This window comes from Myxocyprinus asiaticus, chromosome 45 (assembly GCF_019703515.2).
Source record: "Myxocyprinus asiaticus isolate MX2 ecotype Aquarium Trade chromosome 45, UBuf_Myxa_2, whole genome shotgun sequence".
In the NCBI taxonomy this organism is placed as follows: Eukaryota; Metazoa; Chordata; class Actinopteri; order Cypriniformes; family Catostomidae; genus Myxocyprinus; species Myxocyprinus asiaticus.
Genome location: NC_059388.1, coordinates 24,332,748 through 24,359,622, shown reverse-complemented (window position 1 = coordinate 24,359,622; position 26,875 = coordinate 24,332,748). Strand labels below are relative to the sequence as shown.

At 37.4% G+C, this 26,875-nt stretch overlaps 2 protein-coding genes across 3 annotated transcripts in view; one reads left to right on the top strand and one right to left on the bottom strand.

Annotated features, from left to right (window-relative positions):
* Positions 1-69: 69 nt before the first annotated feature.
* On the bottom strand, positions 70-1,885 carry nopchap1 (NOP protein chaperone 1). 2 transcript variants are annotated; one of them, XM_051688577.1, is made up of 4 exons: positions 1,737-1,885; positions 1,480-1,554; positions 1,197-1,330; positions 70-1,002 (listed from the first exon to the last, which is right to left on the bottom strand). In XM_051688577.1, the coding sequence occupies exons 1-4, from the start codon at positions 1,828-1,830 to the stop codon at positions 814-816; spliced, it is 492 nt and encodes a 163-aa protein (XP_051544537.1). In that variant the 5' UTR covers positions 1,831-1,885; the 3' UTR covers positions 70-813. The 2 variants fall into 2 exon arrangements, with proteins under 2 accessions (XP_051544537.1, XP_051544536.1); XM_051688576.1 differs by having other exon boundaries at positions 1,480-1,560; positions 1,737-1,875.
* A 2,476-nt stretch (positions 1,886-4,361) lies between these two features.
* Positions 4,362-26,875, top strand: part of LOC127435255 (solute carrier family 41 member 2-like) — a 32,268-nt gene continuing 9,754 nt past the window's right edge. Inside the window, exons 1-10 of the mRNA XM_051688559.1 lie at positions 4,362-4,481; positions 5,331-5,950; positions 6,274-6,381; positions 13,676-13,747; positions 15,753-15,897; positions 16,354-16,500; positions 17,716-17,863; positions 17,966-18,045; positions 24,407-24,538; positions 26,446-26,594. Coding sequence (XP_051544519.1) covers positions 5,453-5,950; positions 6,274-6,381; positions 13,676-13,747; positions 15,753-15,897; positions 16,354-16,500; positions 17,716-17,863; positions 17,966-18,045; positions 24,407-24,538; positions 26,446-26,594 — 1,479 coding nt within the window. The 5' untranslated portion in view covers positions 4,362-4,481; positions 5,331-5,452. The remainder of the gene's footprint in view (positions 4,482-5,330; positions 5,951-6,273; positions 6,382-13,675; positions 13,748-15,752; positions 15,898-16,353; positions 16,501-17,715; positions 17,864-17,965; positions 18,046-24,406; positions 24,539-26,445; positions 26,595-26,875) is intronic.

Sequence of the window (26,875 nt, the reverse complement as noted above, 5' to 3'; positions counted from 1 at the left end):
ACATGACAAAATATCAAGGAAAATTGTATTCCTCATGTCATGACACCTTTAAAAACAAAAATAAAAGGCTTACACTATCTTCCACTTTTTAATGCAGTACAAACACACTGTGAACCTGACAATGTGAAAAATTAAGTATTTGTGACATGATCAGTCATTTTAGCATGAATGAAAACATGTTGCCAAGTATTCTCTGCAGATTCATAATCACTGTATGATTTTTTGTTATGCATTAAGACTTGACAACATGCATTTGACAGAAGTGTTATTCTATGCAAATATATCAGTATTTCAGTCTTCTGTATAAGATAAATACTGCTGTCACACTGCCAAACATTCATTCTACACAACAGTATTGCAACAACAGACAAAATGAAAAATGAGCATCTGTAAATCATTTTTACAATAAAGAATGGTAATTACAAAAACTGTGTTTTTCTTTATTAAAAGGCTGAAACTACAAAATGTTTACCTTTTTTAACAAAACTCTTCTTTCACTTAATATAGAATTAATAGCAGAAAAGAAAATGTGCAGATTTTCAATATCCGCAACTGAGACTGTTTTCTGCAATAACCATGACAGCTTAACAGAGGGACATTTCATTCATTTTGGCAAATATGCCACTCTTAAACTGAATGAATGCATTCACAATTGAGTCTGCCTGAACAGCAAGACATAAAACCACTGATCTGGGCTTATGTCTAACCAATAAAAGACTTGAGGCTTCCAGCACACTTGGAAGAGTAATATATTTCATCCATAGGCAGAAATTGAGTGAGTCCAGTGCTATTCCCCAGTTCCAGCAGGCAGTCTCACTCACTCTCTTTGTCCAGCACCTGGATGTTGGCCTTTCTCTTCCTGTCTCCTGGTAGTTTAAGATTCTCTACAGTGACAGTGGTCACATCTTCCTCTGAGCTGTCTTCTTCTTCAGATGATGTTGATGATGACGAGTCATCTTCATCACTGCTGTCCGAGTTCTCCAGCTCAACAAGAGCCACATCCTGCAGGAGAAATACATCTGGCTTCAATTTAAGATATGCGTCTGCAATGGCACTGATGTGGCTTGAATATTTTGTGTTACCTACCCCCTACCCCCCTGGAATCTACGCCCCTGTGCGCCTTATATTTCAGGAACTGCTACAGAACTTTTCCTTATATCTGAATTTTCATGAGACTTTGCCTTTATTTTACCTACCATTTCAATGACTTTCTCTGCATCCTCCACACTCTCAATGTCAAAATAACCAGCAGGTGCCTCTTCCATCTGATGTCTCAAAGATTCATTGGCTTGGGCGATTTGGGGAATGAAACTGTGCAATCTGTCCAAAACTACCACACAGAAATAAACGTACACTGTCACTTAACTGACTATGCCAGTTATGCATACTGAGTACATGTTATGTTTATGACATCAATAATGACACATATGATCATGAAATATAATAATCTGCTAATTCAATTAATGACAAAAAACATACCACTAGTTCTGGGCACCCTCTGTGTCTGCAGTGAAGGCGCACTTTTAGACTTCAATAGAAGTTTCTCATGGATTCCTACAGCTAGGAAGAATATTTAAATGAAAACATAAACTTAATAAATGTTTATGTGACCACAGAGTAACGGAACAAATCACTCCTGGTCCGAAAGTACATCCGCACATGAAATAATCTCGATGCAAAGCAAGAGATGTAGTTTAAAAGCCTGAAATATACCGTTTTCACAAAATGTACAATACCTTTTTCGGTGCCACAGGAGATTAAATCTCTTGAAGAGGTTTTCTTAATGTTGCTTTGTGTTTGAGCCATATTTAGATACTCATGTGAACACATTCACTACAGTGAGTCCACATGTGAAATTACACGCTACATAACAACTTCCGCACTCAAGAATCTGAAGCGTGTTTAGCGCCCCCTAGAGTCATGGATGTAGGCCTTACAGGAAAAAAGTTACCTCAAGTATTTATGATAGTATCAAATGTATATATTTTGTTTAAATTAAAATAATTAACTTAAAAATAAAAAATAAAAAAATAAAAAAAATACTATCCTCATCATTTAGTTTTCTAGATAGCCAACATTTGTGAAAGCTCGTGTTCAGAGTATGTATAATTAGTAAATTTGTGTTGCTATGATTTTCTTCTCAAATTGTGTTTACATCCTGGCTGGTGTTACTTGTTTTTCATATGGCTCTGTCTGTTCTGAAACCTGACCTCAGTGTGACCTGGCAGGAATTTAAGCTGCCCTGCTTGTCTGACAACGTCTTTTATTCAGAATTTAACCACCGCTCAGGGCAAAAATGCCCCGGATGTTTCAAATGCCAGGGCAAAAATGCCCCTGTAGTGAATTTCTTCCCATTTTATATTTTCAATTTATGATATGATATTTTTCATATTATTCTATTCTTGGCCTGTCTAGTTCTACATGTAGTGTCTCAGAGGAGAGTTGTTAAATGTGAATACAATATAAAGAGGTTTTGGATTTTATAGATAACAACCATAATTGTTCACATTGAGAATTTTTATTGACATAATTGGATGATGTGTGTTTATATTGTTATAAAAAAAATATGCAATCATAAAGGTAAAAATGCCCCTGAAAATCAATTCCAGGAGGCAAAATATTGCCTTTAAAGGGATAGTTCAACCAAAAATAAAAATTATATTTTCATTTACACACCCTCATGCCATCCCAGATGTGCAGGACTTTCTTTCTTCTGTTGATCTCAACTCTGTAGGTCCATAAAATGCAAGTGAACAGTGGCCAGAACTTTGAAGGCCCAAAAAGCACATAAAAGTAATCCTGACTCCAGTGTTTAAATCCACATCTTCAGAATCGAAATGATAGATGTGGGTGAGAAACGGATCAATATTTAAATAATTTTATACTATAAATTCTCCTCCCTGCCAAGTAGGTGGCGATATGCACAAGAAATGCGAATCGCCAAACACAAAAGAAGAAGAATGTGAAAGTGTAAGTGGAGATTTATAGTAAAAAAAAGAACTTAAATATTGATCTGTTTCTCACCAAAACATATCATATCACTTCTGAAAATATGGCTTTATCCACTAGACATATGGATTACTTTTATGCTGCCTTTATATGCTTTTTGGACCTTCAAAGTTCTGGCCACCATTTACTTGCATTGTATGGACCTACAGAGCTGAGATCTTTTTCTAAAAATATTTGTTTGTGTTCGACAGAAGAAATAAAGTGATACACCTGGGATGGCATGAGGTTGTAAATGAGAGAAATTTCATTTTTGCATAAACTATCCCTTTCGAATTAAAGTACATTTCTAACACTGCTGAAAGCTACCTAGTTGCTACATTTGTCATTTTAAAATACCTATAAGATGTGCTACTGTCTATAAATGTGTTTAAAACATAATAACATATTTCTAGTATTTCAGTATTAGTCTGTTAATATAATTGATTGTAGATTGTTACATTCATATTTCCTACACATACTATGCACTACTTACAATACATTAGTAGTTCATACTAGATTTTGTAGCGCACACTACATATATGTTGCATTCATATTTCCTACACATACTATGCACTACTTACTATACATTAGTAGTCCATACTAGATTTTGTAGCGCATACTACATATATGTTACAATCATATTTCCTACACATACTATGCACTACTTACTATACATTAGTAGTCCATACTAGATTTTGTAGCGCACACTACATATGTTACATTCATATTTCCTACACATACTATGCACTACTTACTATACATTAGTAGTCCATACTAGATTTTGTAGTGCATACTACATATATGTTACAATCATATTTCCTACACATACTATGCACTACTTACTATACATTAGTAATCCATACTAGATATTGTAGCGCATACTGCATATATGTTACAATCATATTTCCTACACATACTATGCACTACTTACTATACATTAGTAGTCCATACTAGATTTTGTAGCGTATACTACATATATGTTACAATCATATTTCCTACACATACTATGCACAACTTATTATACATTAGTAGTCCATACTAGATATTGTAGTGCATACTGCATATATGTTACAATCATATTTCCTACACATACTATGCACAACTTACTATACATTAGTAGTCCATACTAGATATTGTAGTACATACTGCATATATGTTACATTCATTTTTCCTACACATACTATGCACTTCTTACAATACGTTAGTAGTCCAATCTAGATTTTATAGCGTATACTACATATATGTTGCATTCATATATCCTACACATACTATGCACTACTTACTATACATTAGTGATCCATACTAGATTTTGTAGAGCATACTGCATATATGTATAACACACAGCACACCCCAGAACTCTTATTTTGAAATGTGCGCTCGCGACTGTCGCAGTGCACGCAGTGATGACGCGCCGGCGCTGTCATTACCTGCTACAGTCCAGCAGAGATCAGGAAAGCAGCGGACCTCGCCTCAGCTGAACTGAAAACACTTCGGTAAATACATTCATTTATGATCATTTTTACCATCCACGGTGATCGGTAACATATTTAACCCATTAAACGAAGCACTGGTTTCATTTGACTTGGGTTTGAGTCATTGTATTAAGTGTTTTTTATGATGAGGCAGCTGGAGAATATTTTATGTTTTGGGTTCATTCCTATGCACAAGTCCATATGTGCTTATAAAAAGGTTGTGACACATATTTGAATGTTTATTACAGATCTAGACCATATAAACTTCACATAACTGGCGTATTTCTTTGTATTTCCTTGTTTTCTTAAGCTGATCATGCATCCTGTCATTTCCATGCCACGGCAGCACATGCATAATACATTAAAATGTGTGTTTAGTTACATAAAAAGCATAATAATCTGCTGATTTGTGGAGATTAAGTGCTTTTTAAGATGCATTTGTTTCTCTACCTAAGTTCTGAGAAGTTTTGTAAACTATCAGCACTGAATTTACTTTGTTTACAATATTTATACACATTTTTCATGAAACAGTTGTATAGGATTAAACTGAAATTGGGCTCATTATTTGTAATTAATTTGGTATGATGAATTTATTCCAGTATACATATAATCTATTCGCACTTAAAGTAGTGTAAAAGGTAGCTCCATGTGTGGTGTGTTTAGTAACTACTCTTTAGTTTATTGAGGTTTAGACTGTACTAAACATTTGTTTGCCAATTCAGCATCTAGATCAAATGGCTGCTGTTGGCAGAGTACAAAAGCACATAATGATGGTGTTGACATTTCAGTGTAATCAGTGGATCATCAAAACACTAAAAGGGAAAGATTTCTTTAAGAGTAACAGTCTCACTCTGTATTCATCTTCTCCAGGTTACTGTGAAACAAGCAGAGCTTCTTCATTACTGCTATGGACACCACCTGCCTCTTCTACTGATCTTCTGCCCCTCTCAGTGTCCGGAGGGCCATGAGCCCACCCAGCTCCAGTCTACATTATGAGCCTCCGAACCACAGGGGGCGCTGTGCTCAGCTCCCTGGGCACTAGTCTGACATCTCAGGCTGGAGGATCTTGGAGCTCTCTAACACTGAGACCCATACCCTGCTTACTTCAGACCATGGTACCTTCTGGTTACACTGCTATACAGGAGGAACGGCTGGCCATGGTGGACCTCAGCACGCCCAAGCCAGAGAACCTCAAAAATGGCTTCCATCGTGAACCACGCCGTCACTCAGATCGCAGCGGCCGAGGATCCGTCAGCCTATCCGATGCTGGAGATGAACGCTATGCGGAGACGGAACTCATGCTGCCCGATGGCAGGCTTTCAGGAGAAGAGGTGGATGAGGAAGAGGAGAGCGAAGAAGAAGGGCAGCAATCGACCACCAGGAACATGCCCAAAGAGTCACCACTCGCCATGGCACTGCAGATACTGGTGCCCTTCCTCCTGGCTGGGTTTGGGACGGTGTCAGCCGGAGTGGTGTTGGATATAGTACAGGTGAGCTTCTGAAAGTTGTATTTACTGGCATTGGTGAATTAAGATTACAGGTGACTACCTTAAAACTCAACAAGCTATATTAACACAAAAATTAGAATTCTGAAATTATTTACCCACCCTCTTGTTCCAAACCCGTATGACTTTCTTTCTTCCATGGAACACAAAAGGAGATGTTAGGCAGAATGTTAGGGACTGACTGCCTCAAACGATCCCTTTAAATGAACGTTAAAATGGGTTTATATGTGAGGAAAGATCCATTTCAGGTCCAGCACAGTTTTATATTACATTCCTTCTTGAAAATCTCTCCTCTCTTTTTCTCTAAGCATTGGGAAGCTTTTAAGAACATTACAGAGATCTTCATCCTGGTTCCTGCTCTCCTGGGTCTGAAAGGAAACCTGGAGATGACTCTGGCATCCAGACTTTCCACAGCGGTTAGTATCCAAACTGCAACACATGACAGAGGCTTTTAATGCTCAAATGTATACACACAGTCTGCTGTTTGCAAATCATCATAATTATATCTCAGATCTGTTTTGCTTCAGTTAAGGTGTGCCAACACGTCGTTTAGTGACTTAGCAACAATTGTCATTTGCTTAACAGTTGTTGCTTAGTTTTGCCTCTCACTGTAGACTTGTAAACTGTAAACTATATATGACTAGCTAGTCTGTTATTATGGTCATGACTGCATGGGTATCTCAAAATCCATATGTCTTAAGTGAAGAACACGTACAAACAGGCTTTAAAGTTAACATGAAATCAAAATCCAATGTATTTACTTTCTTAAGAAATGCCCCTGGTCTTATTGTGCATGTTTCATCAGTGCATGTTATTCTAAAGGAAAATACACAATGTTTATCAAACTATAATAGAAAGCAACAGTGCATGTCCACTTTTTTTAGCCACCTTGTTTCCAGAAGTATTTTTCCCATTCATTTTTTCCACAGGGATTTCATGAAACCTTTCATAAAAGGGTTCAAAGCCATGAACCAAACCAACCAGCTTCCGTGTGATTTACATTACAAACTTTGATTTGAAGCAAAAAATAAATTAAAACTGGACAAAAAGACAAAGGTACAAGACCGTGTACTTAACGACTTTATTGAGGGAATTAACTAAAAAAGCACTGTGAATGACATAATCAAATGAAAACTGATAAAAATATATAAAACAGTTTATTTAAGTATAGAAACTACAGGCAGACCCAAAGAAAATGGGACCACTATGTTTGATTGCTCATATCTGAAAAATGTAAAAGGTGTTAGCACGAGTTTTGGCGTACTTCTACGACTTGTTAAACAACAAAATGACATCACTGTGAGCAACAACTTGCTAAAAATAAATAAATAAGTGTAAGGGGGTTATAGGGAAAGGAGGAGGCGAGAACCAGCTTGAGAATATAAATAATAGTTTAATAATAAACTTAAACAAAAACACACAAACATAAACACATGCAGGGCTGCTGTCTGTAATTCTCTCTCTCTCGAACTGTCTTCCCTGGCCGCCCATCAGGCTGATTGGGGACCGGGCGTGCGTCATTCCAGCCCGGCCCCGCCCTCCTCGGCTCTACAATAAGTAAATAGTTTGGCCCTAAAAAAATGGGGCCACATGGCAAAAGAGAAGCACCTAAGTTTGCTGCCATTGAAAACTTAGCTAAACGATTTTCTTATTTATTTATTTATTTGCAGCAAGTTGTTGCTCACAATGACGTCAGGGTGACGTCATTTTGTTGTTTAAAAAAGTCGTAGAAGTACACCAAAAATCGTGCAAATGCCTTTATGTATATTTATGTTATGAGCAATCAAATATAGGGGCTCCGTTTTTTTGTGGGCCACACTGTATGTACTTAGAGTATATCAGAATCAGAAGAAGAATCAGAAAGAGTTTTATTGCCAAATATGCTTACACATACAAGGAATTTGTCTTGGTGACAGAAGCTTCCAGTGCACAAACAATACAACAAGACAGAGATAATAATAAAAAAATAGAATAACAATAAAAAGTGAATAGAAAATATAAGTATATATAGAAATACACAATAAGACAAATATATATATATATATATATATATGTACAAATACAAATCTGTTATATTCAGATGCAAGGAAATGTATGGCAGAAGAGGTAGGGTATGTTGGAAAAATATAAACAGACTAAGCTGTGTATTGCACATAATTATTGCTCAGTGGGGTAGTTTTAACTGTTCATGAGATGGATAGCCTAAGGGGAAAAAACTGTTCCTGTGTCTGACGGTTCTGGTGCTCGGAGCTCTGAAGTGTCGGCCAGAAGGCAACTGTTCAAAAATTTAGTAGGCTGGGTGTGTGGAGTCCAGAGTAATTTTTCCAGACCATTTCTTCACTCTGGAAATGTATAGTTCTTGAAGGGAGGGCAGGGGGCAAAACAATAATCCTGTCAGCTGTCCGAACTGTCCATTGTAGTCTTCTGATGTCTGATTTCGTAGCTGAACCAAACCAGACAATTATTGAGGTGCAGAGGACAGACTCGACTACTGAGTAGAACTGTATCAGCAGCACCTGTGGCAGGTTGAACTTCCTCAGCTGGTGAAGGAATTATGAGTCAATGTGGGTCTCCCACTTCAGGTCCTGTGAGATGGTAGTGCCCAGGAACCTGAATGACTCCACTGCTGCCACAGTGCTGTTTAGAATGGTGAGCTGGGTCAATGGTGGGGTGTTCCTCCTAAAGTCCACAATCATCTCCACTGTTTTGAGCATGTTCAGCTCCAGGTTGTTTTGACTGCACCAGTGAGCCAGCCATTCAACCTCCCTTCTGTATACAGACTCATCGTTATCTTGGATGAGGCCGATGACAGCAGTGTCATCTGCAAACTTCAGGAGCTTGACAGAGGGGTCCTTGGTGGTGCAGTCATTGGTATACAGGGAGAAGAGTAGTGGGGAGAGCACACATCCCTGGGGGGCACCAGTGGTGATTGTACATGTGCTGGAAGTGAATTTCCCCTGCCACAGTAACTGCTGCCTGTCCATCAGAAAGCTGGTGATCCACTGACAGATAGACGTGGGAACAGAGAGTTGGTGTAATTTAGTTTGGAGAATAGCTAGGATGATGGTGTTGAAAGCCGAACAGAAGTCCACAAAAAGGATCCTTGCATATGTCCCTAGTCTGTCCAGATGTTGCAGGATATGATGCAATCCCATGTTGACTGCATCATCCACAGACCTGTTTGCTCGATAAGCAAATTGAACAGTATCTAGAAAAGGTCCAGTGATGTTCTTCAGGTGGGTCAACACCAGTCTCTCAAATGACTTCATGATCACAGACATCAGAGCGACAGGTCTGTAGTCATTAAGTCCTGTGATTTTGGGTTTCTTTGGGACAGGAATGATGGTGGAGTGTTTGAAGCAGCAGGGAACTTCACACTGCTCCAGTGATCTATTGAAGATCTGTGTGAAGATGGGGGCCAGTTGGTCAGCACAGGATTTTAGACAAGTGGGTGAAATGCCAACTAGGCCTTGTTGTATGTTAAGTCCTAGTAGGAATGCACATATCCTCACAGAAACTGATATATGATGTCACAGTATCTGTGAGCTTGTCCAGATTGGTGTCTGTACCCTCAAATACACTTCAGTTTGTGCAGTCAAAGCAGGCTTGTAGTTCCAGCTCTGCTTCATTGGTCCATCTCTTTACAGTCCTTACTTCAGGTTTAGCTGATTTTAGTTTCTGCCGGTAGGTTGGAAGAAGATGAACCAGACAGTGATTAGAGAGTCTCAAAGCTGCTCTAGGGACAGAGCGATATGCATCCTTTATTGTTGTGTAGCAATGATCCAATGTTTTTCTGTCTCTGATGGGGCGTGTAATGTGCTGTCTGGATTTTGGCCATTCAGGGGTGAGGTTAGCTTTATTAAAATCTCCCAGAATAATAAGTGAGTCCAGGTATTATTGTTCTGTGTCTGTGATCTGATCAGCCAGCTGTTGCAGTGCTGCATTTATGCATGCATGTGGAGGAATATAAACGCTCACCAGAATAAACGAGGAAAACTCTCGCTGTGAGTAGAAAGGCTTACAGTTGATAAAGAGTGCTTCCAAATTAACACAGCACATCTTCTTAAATGTTGTTACATCTGTACACCAACTTTCATTGTTGTAAAAACATGTTCCACCACCTCTCGTTTTCCCCTTTAACTCTGCAATGCGATCTGCTTTGAACAGCTGAAAGCTCGGCAGATGTAACGCGCTGTCTGGAATGGCTTCACTGGTTTCTGTGAAGCACAAGGCAGCAGAATTTGAAAAGTCCTTGTTTGAATGGGTGAGGTGATGTAGTTTGTCCATTTTGTTAGGAAGAGAGCGGAGATTCGCTAGATGAATACTCGGCAGCGCTGTTCGAAAACCACGCTGTTGGAGCTTGACCAGGGTGCCGGTTCGCTTCCCTCGCCTGTGTCTCACAACACAGCTGTGCCTCCGACTAAAATGTCCAACAAATGTCTGAATAGTCCAAAACTGGGAAAAGATGGTCTGGTATGTACTGCTGAATGTTCAGCAGTTCATTCCTGGTAAAACTGATTGAACTTACTAAACACAGGACAAACAAACAAAAACAACAAAAGAATTGGAGAGCTCCACACCGAGGCTGCCATCCGCAGCGCAATCTTGACTATTTTTCATACATTTTATTTTGCAAAATGTTATATTCCAAAATGTTCATATATATACAAATATAGTGTAGTGTAAGACTGGAGAAACCAATTCACAGTGCATTATGGAAGTGGGTGGTCACTGCAGAGCTCTTTTGGCACGCTTTGTTTGTTGCAGCTTTCTTATTGTTGGATCTTTCTCAGTAAAATCATGGGTAGTGTAGCCTCCTGAGACCCCTGCATGACTGCTGTTGATTCCCCCTTTTGATTTGTATCTAGTAGGCCCTAAGAAACATGCAAAAAAAAATTTGATAAAAGTTGATGGCCACATATGTGGACAGCGGGACTAAGTTGTGAAATTTTAAATAATATCAAGCTATAGAAAGTCAGATTTGTTTTATCAAACTGTTTATGTTTCCAGGAGTGTTGGTTATTCATGTTTTTGAGACATTACAGACATGACATCAGACATTAGCTTAATTAATTCTGATTTTATGTGTTGTCTAGCATTATCCAATCACTGCCAACCATATTAAAATAAAATTATACATTCTGAATCTATGTACTGATTACCATTGTCTCATGTCTGCTAAACATGTTGAGTGGTCCAAATATCATCTGCAACCTAAAACTGAACTTTAAAAAGGAAGTATGGATTGAATGCACTGCATAGAGAGCAATAGGATGCTTCCTTGCTCCCTATTTAGTGAATGACGTAACCTCCAGTGTGCTGTCTGTCTGCAGTGGTCTCAGAACAGTTAGAAATGTACCTTATTTTCATCCTAACACCATATAAAGCCCCTGAAAGCAACATTTTCCAGTTTTTGGATGCATCCATTGATTCTCTATGTGATAGTGCACAGTAAATATAGGATATTTTAACTGAAACTGAGCATGCAGTCCACAAATGTGGGCATTGTGTTTAACAGCGTGCTTTTTTGCGATAAATCGCTCAAATTAAAAAAAATGGCTTATCGGATGAAACTAGAGACTCAAACAGATTTCAATGTAAAAACTTAAATAAGTTTCATACCAGATGTAGTTTTGTTGGCGTTTCTCGCAAAAACAAACTCGTCTGTGATTGACGCCACAATGTTTGATCGCATGTAGTTTAACCCTTTACTGACTGCCCAGAGTCCCCTGAACTGAGATCAGTCGGTTTAAATGAAATTAAGCCAAAACGTAATGTGCATGTATGTGGACGCGGGGTCACAGGAGGGTAGTTATTCACCAGAAATTCTAACATACCGTATATAAACATGATTTTTTTACATTAAGTTATATAAGGCGGATTGATGGCTTCAACAAAAGCATACACCATTGATTAACAACCTCTGAGCTCACAGTAGGTTTGTCAGTAAAGGTTTATAAGTTATCTTTAAAAAAATCTATTTGCCTATGGAAAAGGTGAATAGACTTTTTTTTTTCTGGAACCACACTGTTGTTCTCTGTAATGTTCTTCTGTACCTCTGACAGGACTTTTCTGCGGATTAGGACAGCTTTTTCACAGTCCAATCACATCCGAGCTACCTTTTTCCTGCTGAATATTGTTAATGTGTAAATATGTCACACTGTAGTTTTAAATACGTTTTTTTTGTAGTTAAAACTCAGGTATGTTTAGGTGTGTGTGTGTGTGTGTGTGTGTTTGTGTGTGTGTGTGTGTGTGTGTGCACAGACCCAGTGTAGATTACATAAATTACACAAGCTAATTCATAACTTGTATAGAAGAAACTGTCCTGTTCTCTGGGCACTGGAGTCTCGGCTGCTATCTGCTGAAAAGGCGATTTCAAATTTTTTTTGTAGCTAGTTTTTCAGCCCTTTGCTTCTTTCTGGCCTTGACTCTAGCACTCAGAGGGGTTTCAGTGCACACAGTTTGATGTCTAGTGTTCTCATGGCAAATGTGTCGTCCCCCCTCGAGGTGAAAGAATAAATAAACCCCGGTGGTGTGGAGTGAGAGGAGGACAGGGTCTAAAGTACAGGCCTTCTGTTCACCTTCACACAGCTGGGGAGAAAAAGACAAACACACACGTCATTTCAAACTGAGCTGCTCTTTACGGAGTCTGTTGCCCTCAGATGTCTCTCTTCTGTACGCTGCTGCTTCACATTACATTTGTTTTCTTTTTTTATTTAAGCACACGCACTTGTGGAGTCTGCCATCTTAAACTGTGAGCACAGATCCATTCCAAACCCAGAACATTATTATATTTTACTTAGATGGTGTTTTTTCTTCAGTTTATTGCTGCATTTTATAATAACATGTCCTGTCTTACTAGTTTCTTTTCAAAATTCACCACCCAGAGTTAATTTGGTCTTTTGATAAAGGGATTGTTCAACCAAAAATAAAACATGGTCATCATTTACTCATCCTCATGTTGTTCCAAACACATTTGACTTTCTTCCATCCTTGAAACACAAAAGGAAATGTTTTGCAGCATGTTCACCATTCACTTTCATTGCATCTTTTTTCTGTATTAAGTGAATGGTGACTGAGGGTAACATTCTGCCAAACATCTCCCTTTGTGTTCCAATCAAGAAAGAAAGTGATATGGGTTTGCAACAACATGAGCATGAGTAAATAATGGCATTTTTTATTTTTAGGTGCACTATCCTTTTAAATAATTTTTTTTTTTTCTATTCAAGATTTTCTCGATTTAGCTGTTTACACAGTAAGAAAATAATTTTACAATGCAAATGTAAGAATAATAGGTCCTAAGAATAGGCTTAGTTTTATATTATATTTTGATTTTGGAGTGAAAAGACCTGAACATGTTCTAGCACAAAGAAATGCTAGTAAATGCACATGAAATGCCTTAAATATACTACATTAAATAGCTTGAGTCACTAACAGAAAAGTAACAAACAGTACCATGGTTCAAGCAGGCTTTTTTTTTATTTCTTTTTATGGTAACATGGCAAAACGGTTTGTACCTTAGAGTACCATATAAATACCATTAATGTGGCAATTATTCAGTGCTATGGTACATATCAAAGTACCATGGTATTACCATATAATACCATCACTTTACCATTGTACTGCCACAGTATGTTTTTGGTAAGGGGTGACTGAATGCAAATGGAGTGCGAGAGTACAAATTGTGTTCATGAATCTTGTCTTCCTCAGGTGAATGTGGGGAAAATGGACTCCCCCATAGAGAAATGGAATCTCATTATTGGAAACTTGGCACTGAAACAAGTAAGTATTTATTTGGTTTTTGCCCAGGCTTACAGTACATGCACAACTCTGCTCTAAAAACAGAAGCAAATGCAGGCTGAATTTGCATCAGTAGCTTTGCGGCTTTAAATACTCTCACACATTTAGTCTGCATTGGGTTTTTACCTGGAACAGAGACCTTACCAAGATGACGGGTTTGATTTTTAACTGATTAAAACTTGCTCTTCGATGCTGGGAATGTGCTGTTTTTGTGCAGGTGTTATGTAGACCAAAAGTCTACTTGTGACCACATGGACTCCACAAGTTTGTGCCAAACTTGATGATCCATGTTATCCAGCATGATCTGAAAATGTCCCAAAGAGCATCTTGTGTGATTCAGTGGGCGCAAAGAAATCAGACTTTTTGTGCTACGGCGTTAACATGGTCAATGTCACAAATTTGCTTACATTTAATAAGTGATAGATAATCATAGATAATCTCGTCAATGAAATCACTGGTGAAAACACTAATTGAGGATGCATCATGACGATAATCAAATAATTTTATTAAAGCATACTCTTGACAGAAATATGAGGAGGAAAAAAACAATACTGCAAGATATAAACAGAAGAAGAAACATCTAGAGAAGCATCTGTTTATAGAGGAAGACATTAGATATGGATTCATTTTAATCCAATAATCCAGTATATTGAGGATTTCCCATCTTGAGCTGTGCGAGTTGAACATGCTCAACACTGGCAAACTGATTCGCTTTACAAACGGGTTAATAACCTCATTAAAATGCATCCTATTTATACATGTAATTAATCACTATATCCACAACATATATGTAATATTACAATCTACATCTGCGCAGACACTTTGTTGAATGAACAGGTGAACTCAAAGTAAATTACGCTTTAGTAATAATATGCGCAACTTGCGTTGTGAATACGCCTTTTCCTTGAATACGCTACAAGCAATGCCTCATTTTAAACTACTAAACACTCAAAATTAATAACAGTTTCTAAAGAATGAAGTATTCAGAATATACATCTAAACTTCTAAAGGGTATCTAAAACTTCAGAATATTCATTATATGCTATTATTTCAGGAGCGCAGGTTTTCACAACAACAGTTGTGCAGTATTTTTGAAGTCTATCTTTTATGTTTAAATTAAGAAAATGTTTATAGGGGCCTGGGTAGCTCAGCGAGTAGAGATACCGACTACCACCCCTGGAGTTGCGAGTTCGAATCCAGGGCGTGCTGAGTGACTCCAGCCAGGTCTCCTGAGCAACCAAATTTGCCCAGTTGCTAGGGAGTGTATAGTCACGTTGGGTTAACCTCCTCGTGGTCGCTATAATGTGGTTCTCGCTCTCGGTGGGGCACGTGGTGAGTTGTGCGTGGATGCCGCGGAGAATAGCGTGAAGCCTCCACACGCGCTATGTCTCCGCTGTAACGCGCTCAACAAGCCACGTGATAAGATGCGTGGACTGACGGTTTCAGACGCGAAGGCAACTGTGATTCGTCCCCCACCACCCGGATTGAGGCGAGTCACTACGCCACCACGAGGACATTGGGAATTGGGCATTCCAAATTCGGGAGAAATAAAGAGAAAATCCCCCCTAAATTTTTTTTATTATAAGTTTGTTTCAAATGTTTAAATATTTAATTAAAGTTTGGTCTGTTACCGTTTGACACATGTTTTTGTCATTTTGCACATTATCATCAACTAATAGATATTATTTTCATTGACTAAAATGATATGCCATTTTAGTCGGAGTAAAACTGACTAAAATGAATGAATATGATATTATTGACATTTAAAGGACATTTTCGTCGAAAGACTAAAAAATATGACTAAAACTAAAAACTGTATATAAAATGCATTTATTGCCTTCTTAGGAAAGATAATGAAACAAAATGTAACAAAAATGCTTTATTAACATTTTCCAAACAAAGCCTTCCACAGTATCTCTGTAGCATGTATATATGCACAGTATATGTCTTATATACCTTACCTAGTGTTGCCTCTTTTCTCTCTCAGGTGCAGGCCACAGTTATTGGGTTTCTGGCGGCTGTAGCGGCCGTCATATTGGGCTGGATTCCTGAAGGAAAGTTCCAGATCAGTCACGCAGTGCTTCTCTGTTCCAGTAGTGTAGCTACAGCCTTTATAGCATCTGTACTACAGGGTACAAACTTCAGATTATACTTTAATACTCTTGTATATAGCTACTAGAGCTGTGTTCTTTGATTTTATTCAACATTAAATAATATCCACATTGTGTATCACGATCAGAGATAAGATAACTTTTTTTTAAAGGGGCCACATTCTAAATTTGTAGATTTGTGTGTGTTTTTTTTTTGAAGTCTTGAGGTCAACTTATTATGTAAGTCAATGTTTTTTTTTTTTTATTTTTTTTTTTTTTTTTCATGATTTAGTTTTAAATGACCACTCTCTGTCTGACCCTTAGAATACAACAGGCAGTTTAAAACTATACGTAAATAGTACATCAATCTAAATAGAAAGAAAATCCGGTTTTCCATGATATGGCCCCTTTAAGGAATGCTCAGATCTCTGATGTAGGTGTGTCATATTGACCAGTGCCTAGGTGATTGAGCTGTGTCTTTTGTATGTCTTGTCTCAGGTATAATAATGGTGGGCGTCATCGTGGGCTCTAAGAAGACGGGCATCAACCCTGATAACGTAGCCACGCCCATCGCTGCCAGCTTTGGTGACCTCATCACGCTGGCCATTCTGGCATGGATCAGCCAGGGCCTCTACAACTGCCTGGGTAAGAGAGAGAGTGTGTGCTTTATTTTTTCACCCAGAATAGGTTGCAGATCAGAGTATGATAAATCTAAGCAGTGTAGTAATTTCGTCTCCATGAGGGACACCACGTATTATCAGTTTTATGCCAAGAGAGGGCGCCACAATCCTTGACTTTAGACTCAGTTCTGTCCTAAACTATTGTGATATAGATAGATATGTTAGAAGTGCAGTCTAAAGGTTAGTTAGTGAAGTAAATGCTGTCATTTTAGTCTTGTGTTTGTCATATTAGATTACAACCAATACTGTAAAGTATAGTGTATTTTAAGTATAGCATTACATCTCTCACCTACATGTACACACTGTTGCAAGAGTAATGGGACTGTGGGGTTAATATGTTTTAAGGGCAGGGTAATACTGCTAATGAGTCTGGCTCAGGACAATGAGAGTGTTGTGACAGATTTCATGACCTCTCTGTGTCTACTTTTTCACAACCCACACACCGTCTCTCTCCGTCAAGCAGAAATACACCCTACATCTCTCTCTGAAACAGACACAAACTAACACACAAACACTGTCTCTCTCTCTCTCATTCTGTGTATTACACGTACACAAAAGGTGTGAAAGTCACTTGCGGGCCGTCCCAAATGGTGTTTTGCTGTGTTTATGCTGGTTTAATCAGGCTTTCCCCCCAATGACTCACTGTGATAAACTCCAGACTGGCTCAGTGTTGACGACCTTTTTAGTCTTTCTTTCTCTCTCCATAAGAGGTGAAGTGAGGTGAGGGCACGGCAAACAGCACCACCACGCTATGCCAAAACCATGCCAGCTGTGCCAACCGACAGAGAGAGAGGCTTATGCCATGATTAACACCAGCCACTGCCCTGTCAGGCCCGTTTCACTAAATATAGTCACACACACAGATGCTGGCTCCATGTTTAGGATTTAAAGATTTGGTTTGTTTAGTGTGTAATAACATTTAGTATGAGGGTACAAGCTGTTTTGGAGTTGCATTTGGCATCAAAAGATTTGATTTAAATTTTAAGAAGATCATATTTTCTTTCTCGATGTTCTTAAATACTATAAGGGTTTGAAGGCCATATAATGCTAGTTCAGTGATGCTTGAAGCTCTCGAGAGTCATCTAGATATCTGTTTTACCACTTTTCCCATCTAAATGGTGCTGGTGCCTGAACCTCTTTCAGAACACCGGTCTGTCTATAACTATTCTCTCTCTTTCAGACTCTCACCCATATGTGTCATCTCTGGTGTGTGCCTTTTTCATGTGTCTGACTCCATTGTGGATGGTCATCTCTTCCAAGCATCCAGCCAGTCGACAGCTGCTTTACTCGGGCTGGGAGCCCGTTATAACTGCCATGCTCATCAGCAGGTCAGACATGCACTTACATACACTCAGCTTTTTCACACACTTAGCCAAGGATTCACAAGCAGACTGAAAAACATGACCTGATGTGTTTTCTCCCCATTTCAGTATTGGAGGACTCATCCTGGACAAAACTGTGTCTGATCCCAACTTGGCTGGGATTGTGGTTTACACCCCTGTTATCAATGGTGAGATTTATTTAATACAATAATATTCTATGAAGCTGACATTCTCTACTGCGTGTGCTCTTTTAAAGGAATAGTTCACCCAAAAGTGAAAATTCTGTAAACATTAACTCAATTTCCTGTTGTTTCTAATCCTGTATGACTTTCTTAAAAAGGTTAAAGCTTTTAAAAACCTCAATCCAACCACCTTTATTTCTACCACCCACATCAGTGTTTTATAAATAATATTACAGCTGCTATTTCAGTCCTCTCTGACTGTTTATTCCCTGATAGAAACGTCTGTAATAATCTTCCTTACTTAAAGCTGTGCAAGAGTACTTTAGGGCGGATATATGGGACTTTCATGATTTTTAATGAATGTTTCCGAGTTAAGAATAAAACCAAAGGATCGGATACAACTGAAATAGAGCTGGATGAGATTGCGAGGGCTTTTCTGGCCATGGGGCACAGTCATTAATTGCGGTAGTTCAGTTTCTCGTGGTAACGGGGAAGGGAGCCAGGATAGTGGCACCTCTACAAAGAGCGATACGATTTTTAATTAAAACACATTAATTAGAGACATTTACGCTGTCTGCAGCCTGTATCAGAACACCAAACAGCTGTTTGAATCTGTGAGTGTGTGTGTGACAGAAGATCAGTTTATATCAGAAGATCTAAACAGTTTATCAGATTGGGTAAGTGTGCCTCAAAATCAATGGTTTCTATGCCAGATTTTTAAAAGAAAATGAGGGTGGAGTGAACAAAGAGGAAAGAAAGCTGGAAAACAAGGGTAAAATGATGGAACGAGTGAGATGGGATGAGTAACAGAGGCTGTTATGGTTTGTCTGCCCAAACAGGAAGCGAGTCAGAGGCAATCATTTAAATGATTGCAATACGCACCAAAATTTCAATACTCTATACCAGTACCAGTAAAAATTCTGTTCCATTCTGTTCTGTCATTTTGTTCCATTGTATTCCGTTGTTATCTATTCTATTCTGTTTTGTTCTTTTCGGTTCTATAGTGCTGTCCTGTTCTAAGCTATTCTATTTTATGGTATTCTGTTCTTTTGTTCTGTTCCAAAATATCCCATTTTATTTGATTTGTTCTGTGCTATTCTGTTCCATTTTATTCTATTCTATTCATTTTTACTCTTGTTTTGTTCTGTTCTATTTGTGTGTGTATGTATGTATGTATGTATGTATGTATGTATGTATGTATATATATATATATATATATATATATATATATATATATATATATATATATATTATATATACATATATACATGCATACATACATACATACACACACACACACACACACATATATATATATATATATATATATATATATATATATATATGTGTGTGTGTATATGTCTGTGTGTGTGTGTGTATATATATATATATGTATGTATGTATGTATGTATGTATGTATATGTTTTTTTTTTCTTTTCTTTTGTCTTCAAAACCATACCAGTAAAATTTCACAATTCTCAATACCAATTTTAATATTACAGAAAACTAATGTTATTGAATCTCTTTTATTTAAAAAGATTATATAAATTAATATTAATATAAATATTATGATATATGTAAAAATATATACATATTTACTGTTATATAATGTACTACAAATATTATTAATTAAATCAGTTAATATTAATATCAATATTGTGAATGTATATAAATATAAATATTTACTATTATATAGTATGCTACAAATATTATTAATAAAATTAAATAATATTAATATAAATATTGTAAATATATGTATATAAATATTTACTATTTTATAGTATACTACAAATATTAAATACATTAATATTAATATAAATATAGTAAATATAGGTATATGAATATTTAATATGATATAGTATACTACAAATATTATTAATTAAAATTGAACAATGGTATATAATAGAACAATGGTAAAGGATCCACATAACAAATAAATATTGCTTAACTTTTTTCCAAGTAATTAATCAAGTAAACTATCAGTACTAAAGGAAAATAAAGCAAATTGCAAGAAATTGTGACACATACAGTTGAGTGCATAAGTTTGCATCCCCCTTGCACAATCTTCAAGATGTTTAAAAAAAAAAAAAAAATAGCAATCATAAAAATTTGTGGTTGACCGATATATCGCCGATGCCAATAAATCTGCCAATATTCAGATTTTTTAAAATTATGGGCACTGGCTGATAAATTTTCCCGTTTGACCGATTTGTTTTTTCTTAGGGTCGCGAGGGCGCTGAGAATCACCTGCTTGCATGTTAAGCATCTGAGACATGTAAATGACCAATCACAGTTTGGTTGTTTTTTTACGTGCCATCGTGTTAATACAATAATAGACACAGTCTCATTTAATGGTCCGCATATCAGAGCCGACATAGGCGTGTATGAGCTCATAAAGTTAAATTGCTCGCGTGTTTCACTCTCCCTCTCTCTCCTCAACAGTTCCCTGTAACTTTTCTGTTCTGTTCCAAACAACTGTCTTGTCTAATGTTACAAAGGCAAATATCAATGAAACTAATATCATATACTGTCTACAATTATGCTGATATCTCGATGTAAAAAAAAAAAAAACTCCCAAAATGTTAGGAAATCCAGCTTCCTGTGAGCGCTCATATTTCTTCCTCTAAAGCACATTTTCTGTCAACATCTCCTCAGCATTTCCCTGTAACTTTTAACTTTCTTGTCTAATGATAAAAAGGCAAATACTTTTTCATACTTCTATCATTTACTGTCTGCAAATATGTAGATGTCTCATTTAAACATTTGTAATTCACGAACCTCACAAAAATCCAGCCGTTTCTTCCTGTCGAGCACTCTTCACATATCTTCCCCTGAAGCGCATATTCAGTCAGCCAGAATCAAAACTTCAGGATGAAAAGTTCCTCTAATTCACAAATCATGATGGTCATTTCGTGATAATCCAAGCAGGTGATTCAGCCCATTTAAACTGTGAGGAGATTGCTGCTTGCTGGATCCGCACGAGCGCTTGAGGTGCAACTTCAAAGTAAAAGTGCTTCACGTGTGCTATAAGTAAATGTCATATTCACTATGCACTGCACTGTATGTACACTGGGTTTGATTTGGCCTTTTGTGAGAAAATGCGATTACTGCTATATCATTCTTCCTAATATATTATTAGTTTCTTCATGTGCAAATAAATTGCTAAAATTTGATGACTCAACAGAAACCGCTATCTACCATTTAAAATACAGTCTTTATTTTTTTAAAGATTCTTTTTTTACAAAGTTGAAGTTTTGTGTAAAATTATGTAAATATAGTGCTAAATAATATATAAATAAGAGTTCCATATCGGGAGCTTGGGTAGCTCAGCGAGTATTGATGCTGACTACCACCCCTGGAGTCGCGAGTTCAAATCCAGGGTGTGCTGAGTGACTCCAGCCAGGTCTCCTAAGCAACCAAATTGGCCCGGTTGCTAGGGAGGGTAGAGTCACATGGGGTAACCTCCTCGTGGTCACGATTAGTGGTTCTCACTCTCAATGGGGCGCGTGGTAAGTTACGCATGGATCGCGGAGAATAGCATGAGCCTCCACATGCTGTGAGTCTCTGCGGTGTTAAGCACAACGAGCCACATGATAAGATGCGCGGATTGACTGTCTCGGAAGCGGACGCATCTGGGACTTGTCCTCCACCACCCGGATTGAGGCGAGTAACCGCGCCACCACGAGGACCTACTAAGTAGTGGGAATTGGGCATTCCAAATTGGGGAGAAAAAGTTTAATTTCAGTATTTTGTTTTTTAATTAGTACTACCCTGATGAAGCTATTTGAAGCTATTATTTGGTTTCCCAAAGCGTCTTTAGCACATTTGAGTTCTTCCTAACAAGCATCGCATTAATTGGATCTCACTGCTCTGGGGAAGGTTGGAAAATTCACAGACACTCATTCCTAAATCCCCAAGCACTTATCCAAAACGTCTTTGTGCAGACACATGCCCACACAGTCCTCCGTGCAGATGGCATCTTTCCAGCACTGCCACGGGGACGTGGCACAGCGTGGCATAATGGTAAACTCTGCGTACAGCACAAACCCAGCTTTGTTAACTAATAGAGCAGAGGCCTGTGCTGTGCTAAAAGATAATCGCTCTCCCTCAGGTCTGCCCTTTAACGATAGCTAATGTTATTGCTATTGTTGGCATGAATGCACTACTGTATGTGTGAGAAATAGATTGGCTGTCTCTTATTTTAATTCTCATTATTGATTTCCTGTTAGTATTTGACTGAGGGCTAAATTAGACAATTAGACATAATTTGTGGGGGGTTTAACTTTTTTTATAGCAAATGTCATGCACAAAGATTTGAGCTGAAAAACATTTCACATTGTCTTTCATGGTGGAGTAGCATGAGGGTTTTAAAGAGATTTACCATCCCCCCCCCCCCATGGTGATTTATTTTATTTGTTTAATTATTATTTATTTATTTATTTTTATTTTTATTCACTATGCCTTGCATACTTAATTCTATTGTTATCTGTTCCATACTTTTCTATTTTGTTCTGTTCTATTCTGTTCTGTTTTAAGCTAAGCTATTCTATTCTCTGCTTTTCTGTTCTTTTCTATTTATTCTATTCTGTTCTGTTCTTTTCCATTTATTCTATTCTATTCTGTGCTGTTCTGTTCTGTTATATTCCATTTATTTTGTTCTGTTCTATTTATTCTATTCTGTTGTTTTGTTCTTTTCTGTTCTGTTTTAAGCTGTTCTGATTTTCTGTTCTATTCCATTTATTCTATTCTGTTCTTTTCCAATTCCATTCTGTGCTGTTCTGTTCTATTCCATTTATTTTGTTCTATTCTGTTCTATTTAGTTCTAAGCTGTTCTATTCCATCATCTTCTATTTATTCTATTCTGTTCTGTTTGTTCTTTTCTGTTCTGTTCCAAACAACTCTATTTTGTGCTATTTTGTTCTGTTCTATTTAAGCTGTTCTGTTCTATTCTCTGCTTTTCTGTTCTATTCCATTTATTCTGTTCTGTTCTGTTCTTTTCCATTTATTCTATTTCATTATTTTCTGTTCTGTTCTATTCCATTTATTTTGTTCTATTCTGTCCTATTTAGTTCTAAGCTGTTCTATTCTGTCCTCTTCTATTTATTCTATTCTGTTTTTTCTGTTCCAAACAACTCTATTCTGTGCTATTTTGTTCTGTTTTATTCCATTTATTCTTTTCTATTGTTTTTTTCTACGCTGTTTTATTATGTGCTATTCTGTTCTGTTCTGTTCTGTTTAAGCTATTCTATTCTTTCTTTTCTGTTCTATTCCATTTATTCTGTTCTGTTCTAAACTATTTTATTCTGTGCTGTTCTGTTCTATTTCATTTATACTATTCTATTTTGTTCTGTTATGTTCTATTTAGTTCTAAACTATTCTATTCTGTATGTTCTATTCTTTTCAGTCATAAACTATTCTATTCCGTCCTGTTCTATTTATTCTTTTCTGTTCTTCTTTGTTCTTTTCTAAGCTACTTTATTCTGTGCTATTTCATTCCGTTCGCTCCCATTTATTCTATTCTGTTCTGTTGTTCAACTCCATTTTATTCTATTTTACTGTGTGCCATTCTGTTCTATGCTATTCTGTTATATTCTGTTGTTTTGTTCCATTCTGTTATTTTGTTTTATTCTTTTATACATTGTTCTGTTCTGTCCTATTCTATGTCGTTGTTTGCTTTTGTTCTGTTCCTTTTTATTTGGTTCTTTTCTAGTCTGTGCTATGCTGTTCTATGCTTTTCTATTCAATGCTAATCTATTCTGTTCTATTGTTCTGTTTAATTCCTTCCATTCTATTGCTTTTCATTTTATTCTATTCTGTTCTGCGCTTTGCTATTCTGTTCTGTTCTATTGTCCTGTTTTATTTTACTCTATTTTGGTCGATTCTGTTTTATTTTAATTCATAAACTATTCTACTGCAAATGGTTTTGTTGTAAGCAGAAGATCAAACCAGATGGTGTTAAAAAGAGAGGAGACTATGTCTGTGTTTTTCGCTCCTTCTGTCCTTTGTCACTGGGTGTGACTTATCATTTCTGTGGCTGTGGACAACACTTCACTTTACTCAGGACAGAGAGAGAGGGCAAGGAGTGTGTGCGTGTGTAAGAGAGAGAACGAAAGATCAAGAGCCAGGGGACAATAACAGTGTTAAGGCTGGTAAATTATGGTAGCCAGTTTGAAAGTCCAAATTAATTCTGTATTCATGGATTAAAAAAAATAATTTCACAGTAGAAGCTTCATTGAAGTGAGAATTCACTCACAGAGCAAGATTTAAAAGCATCAAATCAGACACACAGCTGATTTCCTCCTTGTTTTTTTTATTCCTACTCTATACTCTCACCTGTATATGATGACAAAATACTGTTGTGTTGTAGGTATCGGGGGGAACCTTGTGGCCATCCAGTCCAGTCGGATCTCCACCCATCTGCACTTTCACAGCACCCCTGGAGAGGTGCCCGACGAGACCAAAGGCTGGTGCTGTCCCTGCCGCACCTTCTGTGGCACAGGTAACCCCAGAGGTTTCATTTTTGGGTCCCTTTAAAGGAACAGTTCACCCAAAAAAATACAATTCTCTTATCATTTACTCACCCTCATGCCATTCCAGAAGTGTATGACTTTCTTTCTTCTGCTGAACACAAATTAAGATTTTTAGAACAATATCTCAGCTCTGTAGGTCCATTCAATGCAAGTGAATTGTGATCATAACTTTGAAGCTCCAAAAAGCACATAAAGGCAGCATAAAAATAATCCATAATACTCCACTGGTTTAATCTATGTCTTTTGAAGCGATGTAATTGATTTTGGGTGAGAACAGACCAAAATATAACTCCTTTTTCACAATAAATCTTGACATCAGCTCAGCTGTCTCCTTGGCGATGATGATTTCAAGAGCCATCTAGAACTATATGGATGCGTCAAGCACAAGGAAGTGTAATCAAGCTTAAAATCATGAGCGTGCCTAGAGACTGCAATATAAGATGTACAGTGAAAAAGGGGTTATACTGTGGTCTTTTCTCATCCAAAATCTATTAGATCGCTTCAAAAGAGGGATTTAACCACTGGAATCTTATGGATTATTTTTATGCTGTCTTTATGCGCTTTTTTGAGCTTCAAAGTTTTAGTCACCATTCACTTGTGTGGAGCTACAGAGCTGAGATATTCTTTTAAAAATCTTCATTTGTGTTCTGCAGAATAAAGAAAGTCATACACATCTGGGATGGGATGAGGGTGAGTAAATGAGAATTTTCATTTTTGGGTGATCTATTCTTTTAAGGTTTAGTGTGATATTTCCGCGCCATTAGCAGCGGCAAACGAAATTGCAAAAATAATGATTGTTTTCAAACAGGTTTCCCGAACATTTCCCCTATCGAACATACAGATAATCCCGCCCCAAACTCACACCATTGGTTAAGCCAGTGTTGCTATGAGGGGTTGGTCAAGATACCCACACAAACAGTAATGTTTTGAAAGTGCCACAGAGCCACAGTGTTTACACTTTTTGGAGAAATCAGCCTACAGATAACTTGCATATTGTTGTCTCTGCATATTAAGCTGGGAATGGAAAGTATTTAAACATTGAAAAAATTACCAACTTTAGCTGTAATGAACAAAGATAGTAACTCAAAAGCATGCTCTATGGACATTTTGAGTTTCATTGCCCAAATACAAGAGAGGGTGAAAAAATTACAAGTGTTTAGAGCAACATTATTTACGAGTGCTTGCGAATGTGTATACATTAGCTTTAATGGAGTGTGTGTAACAGTGTTTTGTGTAAAACGATCAATCTCAAAGACTGCAGAGAAAGTTTCCAGTAAACAATTGAGGACAGCACGTGTTGATGTGCTGGAGCTTTTATGCAGCATTCATTCTTTGCGAAACAAGTGGACTCGGGACAGAATCCAGATGCCCCTGCACATGAGGGGCAAGGTGCCCACTGCAAGCTTGGCAGTACCATCTGCAGAGAGCGACATAAATCTGCTCCATGGCCTCTGAGGGACATCGTACTGCAGGGTTTTGAGGACAGCAGTGTGTAATACAAATAGAGTGTGAAGTTTACTGTTTGTGAATTAGATTTTATGAGTTATTTTATACATATACAGTCCTAAGTGTAGATTAAATCAAATCCATACTGCTACACACATGCACAGATCACACGTGGAGGGTTGTTTGCATCTGAACTCCGGGTCAGAACTTGAATCTTTTTAAGAAAGCATTTTAACATTGATATAATTAGTCATTTCACCTTTTTAAGATTAAGGATACATAATTTTCATTATAATGTTTCTGAAAAACCATACCATAAACCTAAAATCACTAAGTGCTACTTGTAATAAAATAAAATAAAAAATCTACAATTTTAGTTGAAATTTTGCTGAAGTTCCTTATTTACTAAAAATATTTTGTTCTTTTCAAGGAGCCAATCACAGATCAGCACAGGTACTGCTATTGTTGGTCATTCCTGGTCATCTGATCTTCCTTTACACAATTGATCTGATGGAGAGGGGTCACACCACCCTGACACCTGTCTTCATGACCGTATACTTGGCTGCTGCTCTTTTCCAGGTGTGTGTGTTGTATTTCAATTCCAATTAGCCTTCCTGAATCAATCAAAAATTGTTTATCGGATGTCGAGACACTGACATAATTTGAAAGCTTGCAAATCATGTGGCCTGAATATTTCTGTGCCGTTTAGAAAGCGTGTCACCACTATATCATTTTATTAAATCTGACACCCATTTGAGGTTCAGGTGTGAAGACCATTTCCATAGCAGAAGAAAATGTCAGACTATAATCATAAAACCAGACATACATTTTACGAAAGCAGCCTGTGGAAGCTGTTTCAT

Excerpts from the sequence above, each read along its gene's own strand:
- nopchap1 (XM_051688576.1), bottom strand. The coding sequence starts at position 1,830 with ATGTGTTCACATGAGTATCTAAATATGGCTCAAACACAAAGCAACATT. Across the intron at positions 1,331-1,479 it reads GAGGGTGCCCAGAACTAGTG|TTTTGGACAGATTGCACAGT; the intron begins GTATGTTTTTTG and ends TCTGTGTGGTAG. Across the intron at positions 1,003-1,196 it reads CAGAGAAAGTCATTGAAATG|GATGTGGCTCTTGTTGAGCT; the intron begins GTAGGTAAAATA and ends TTTCTCCTGCAG.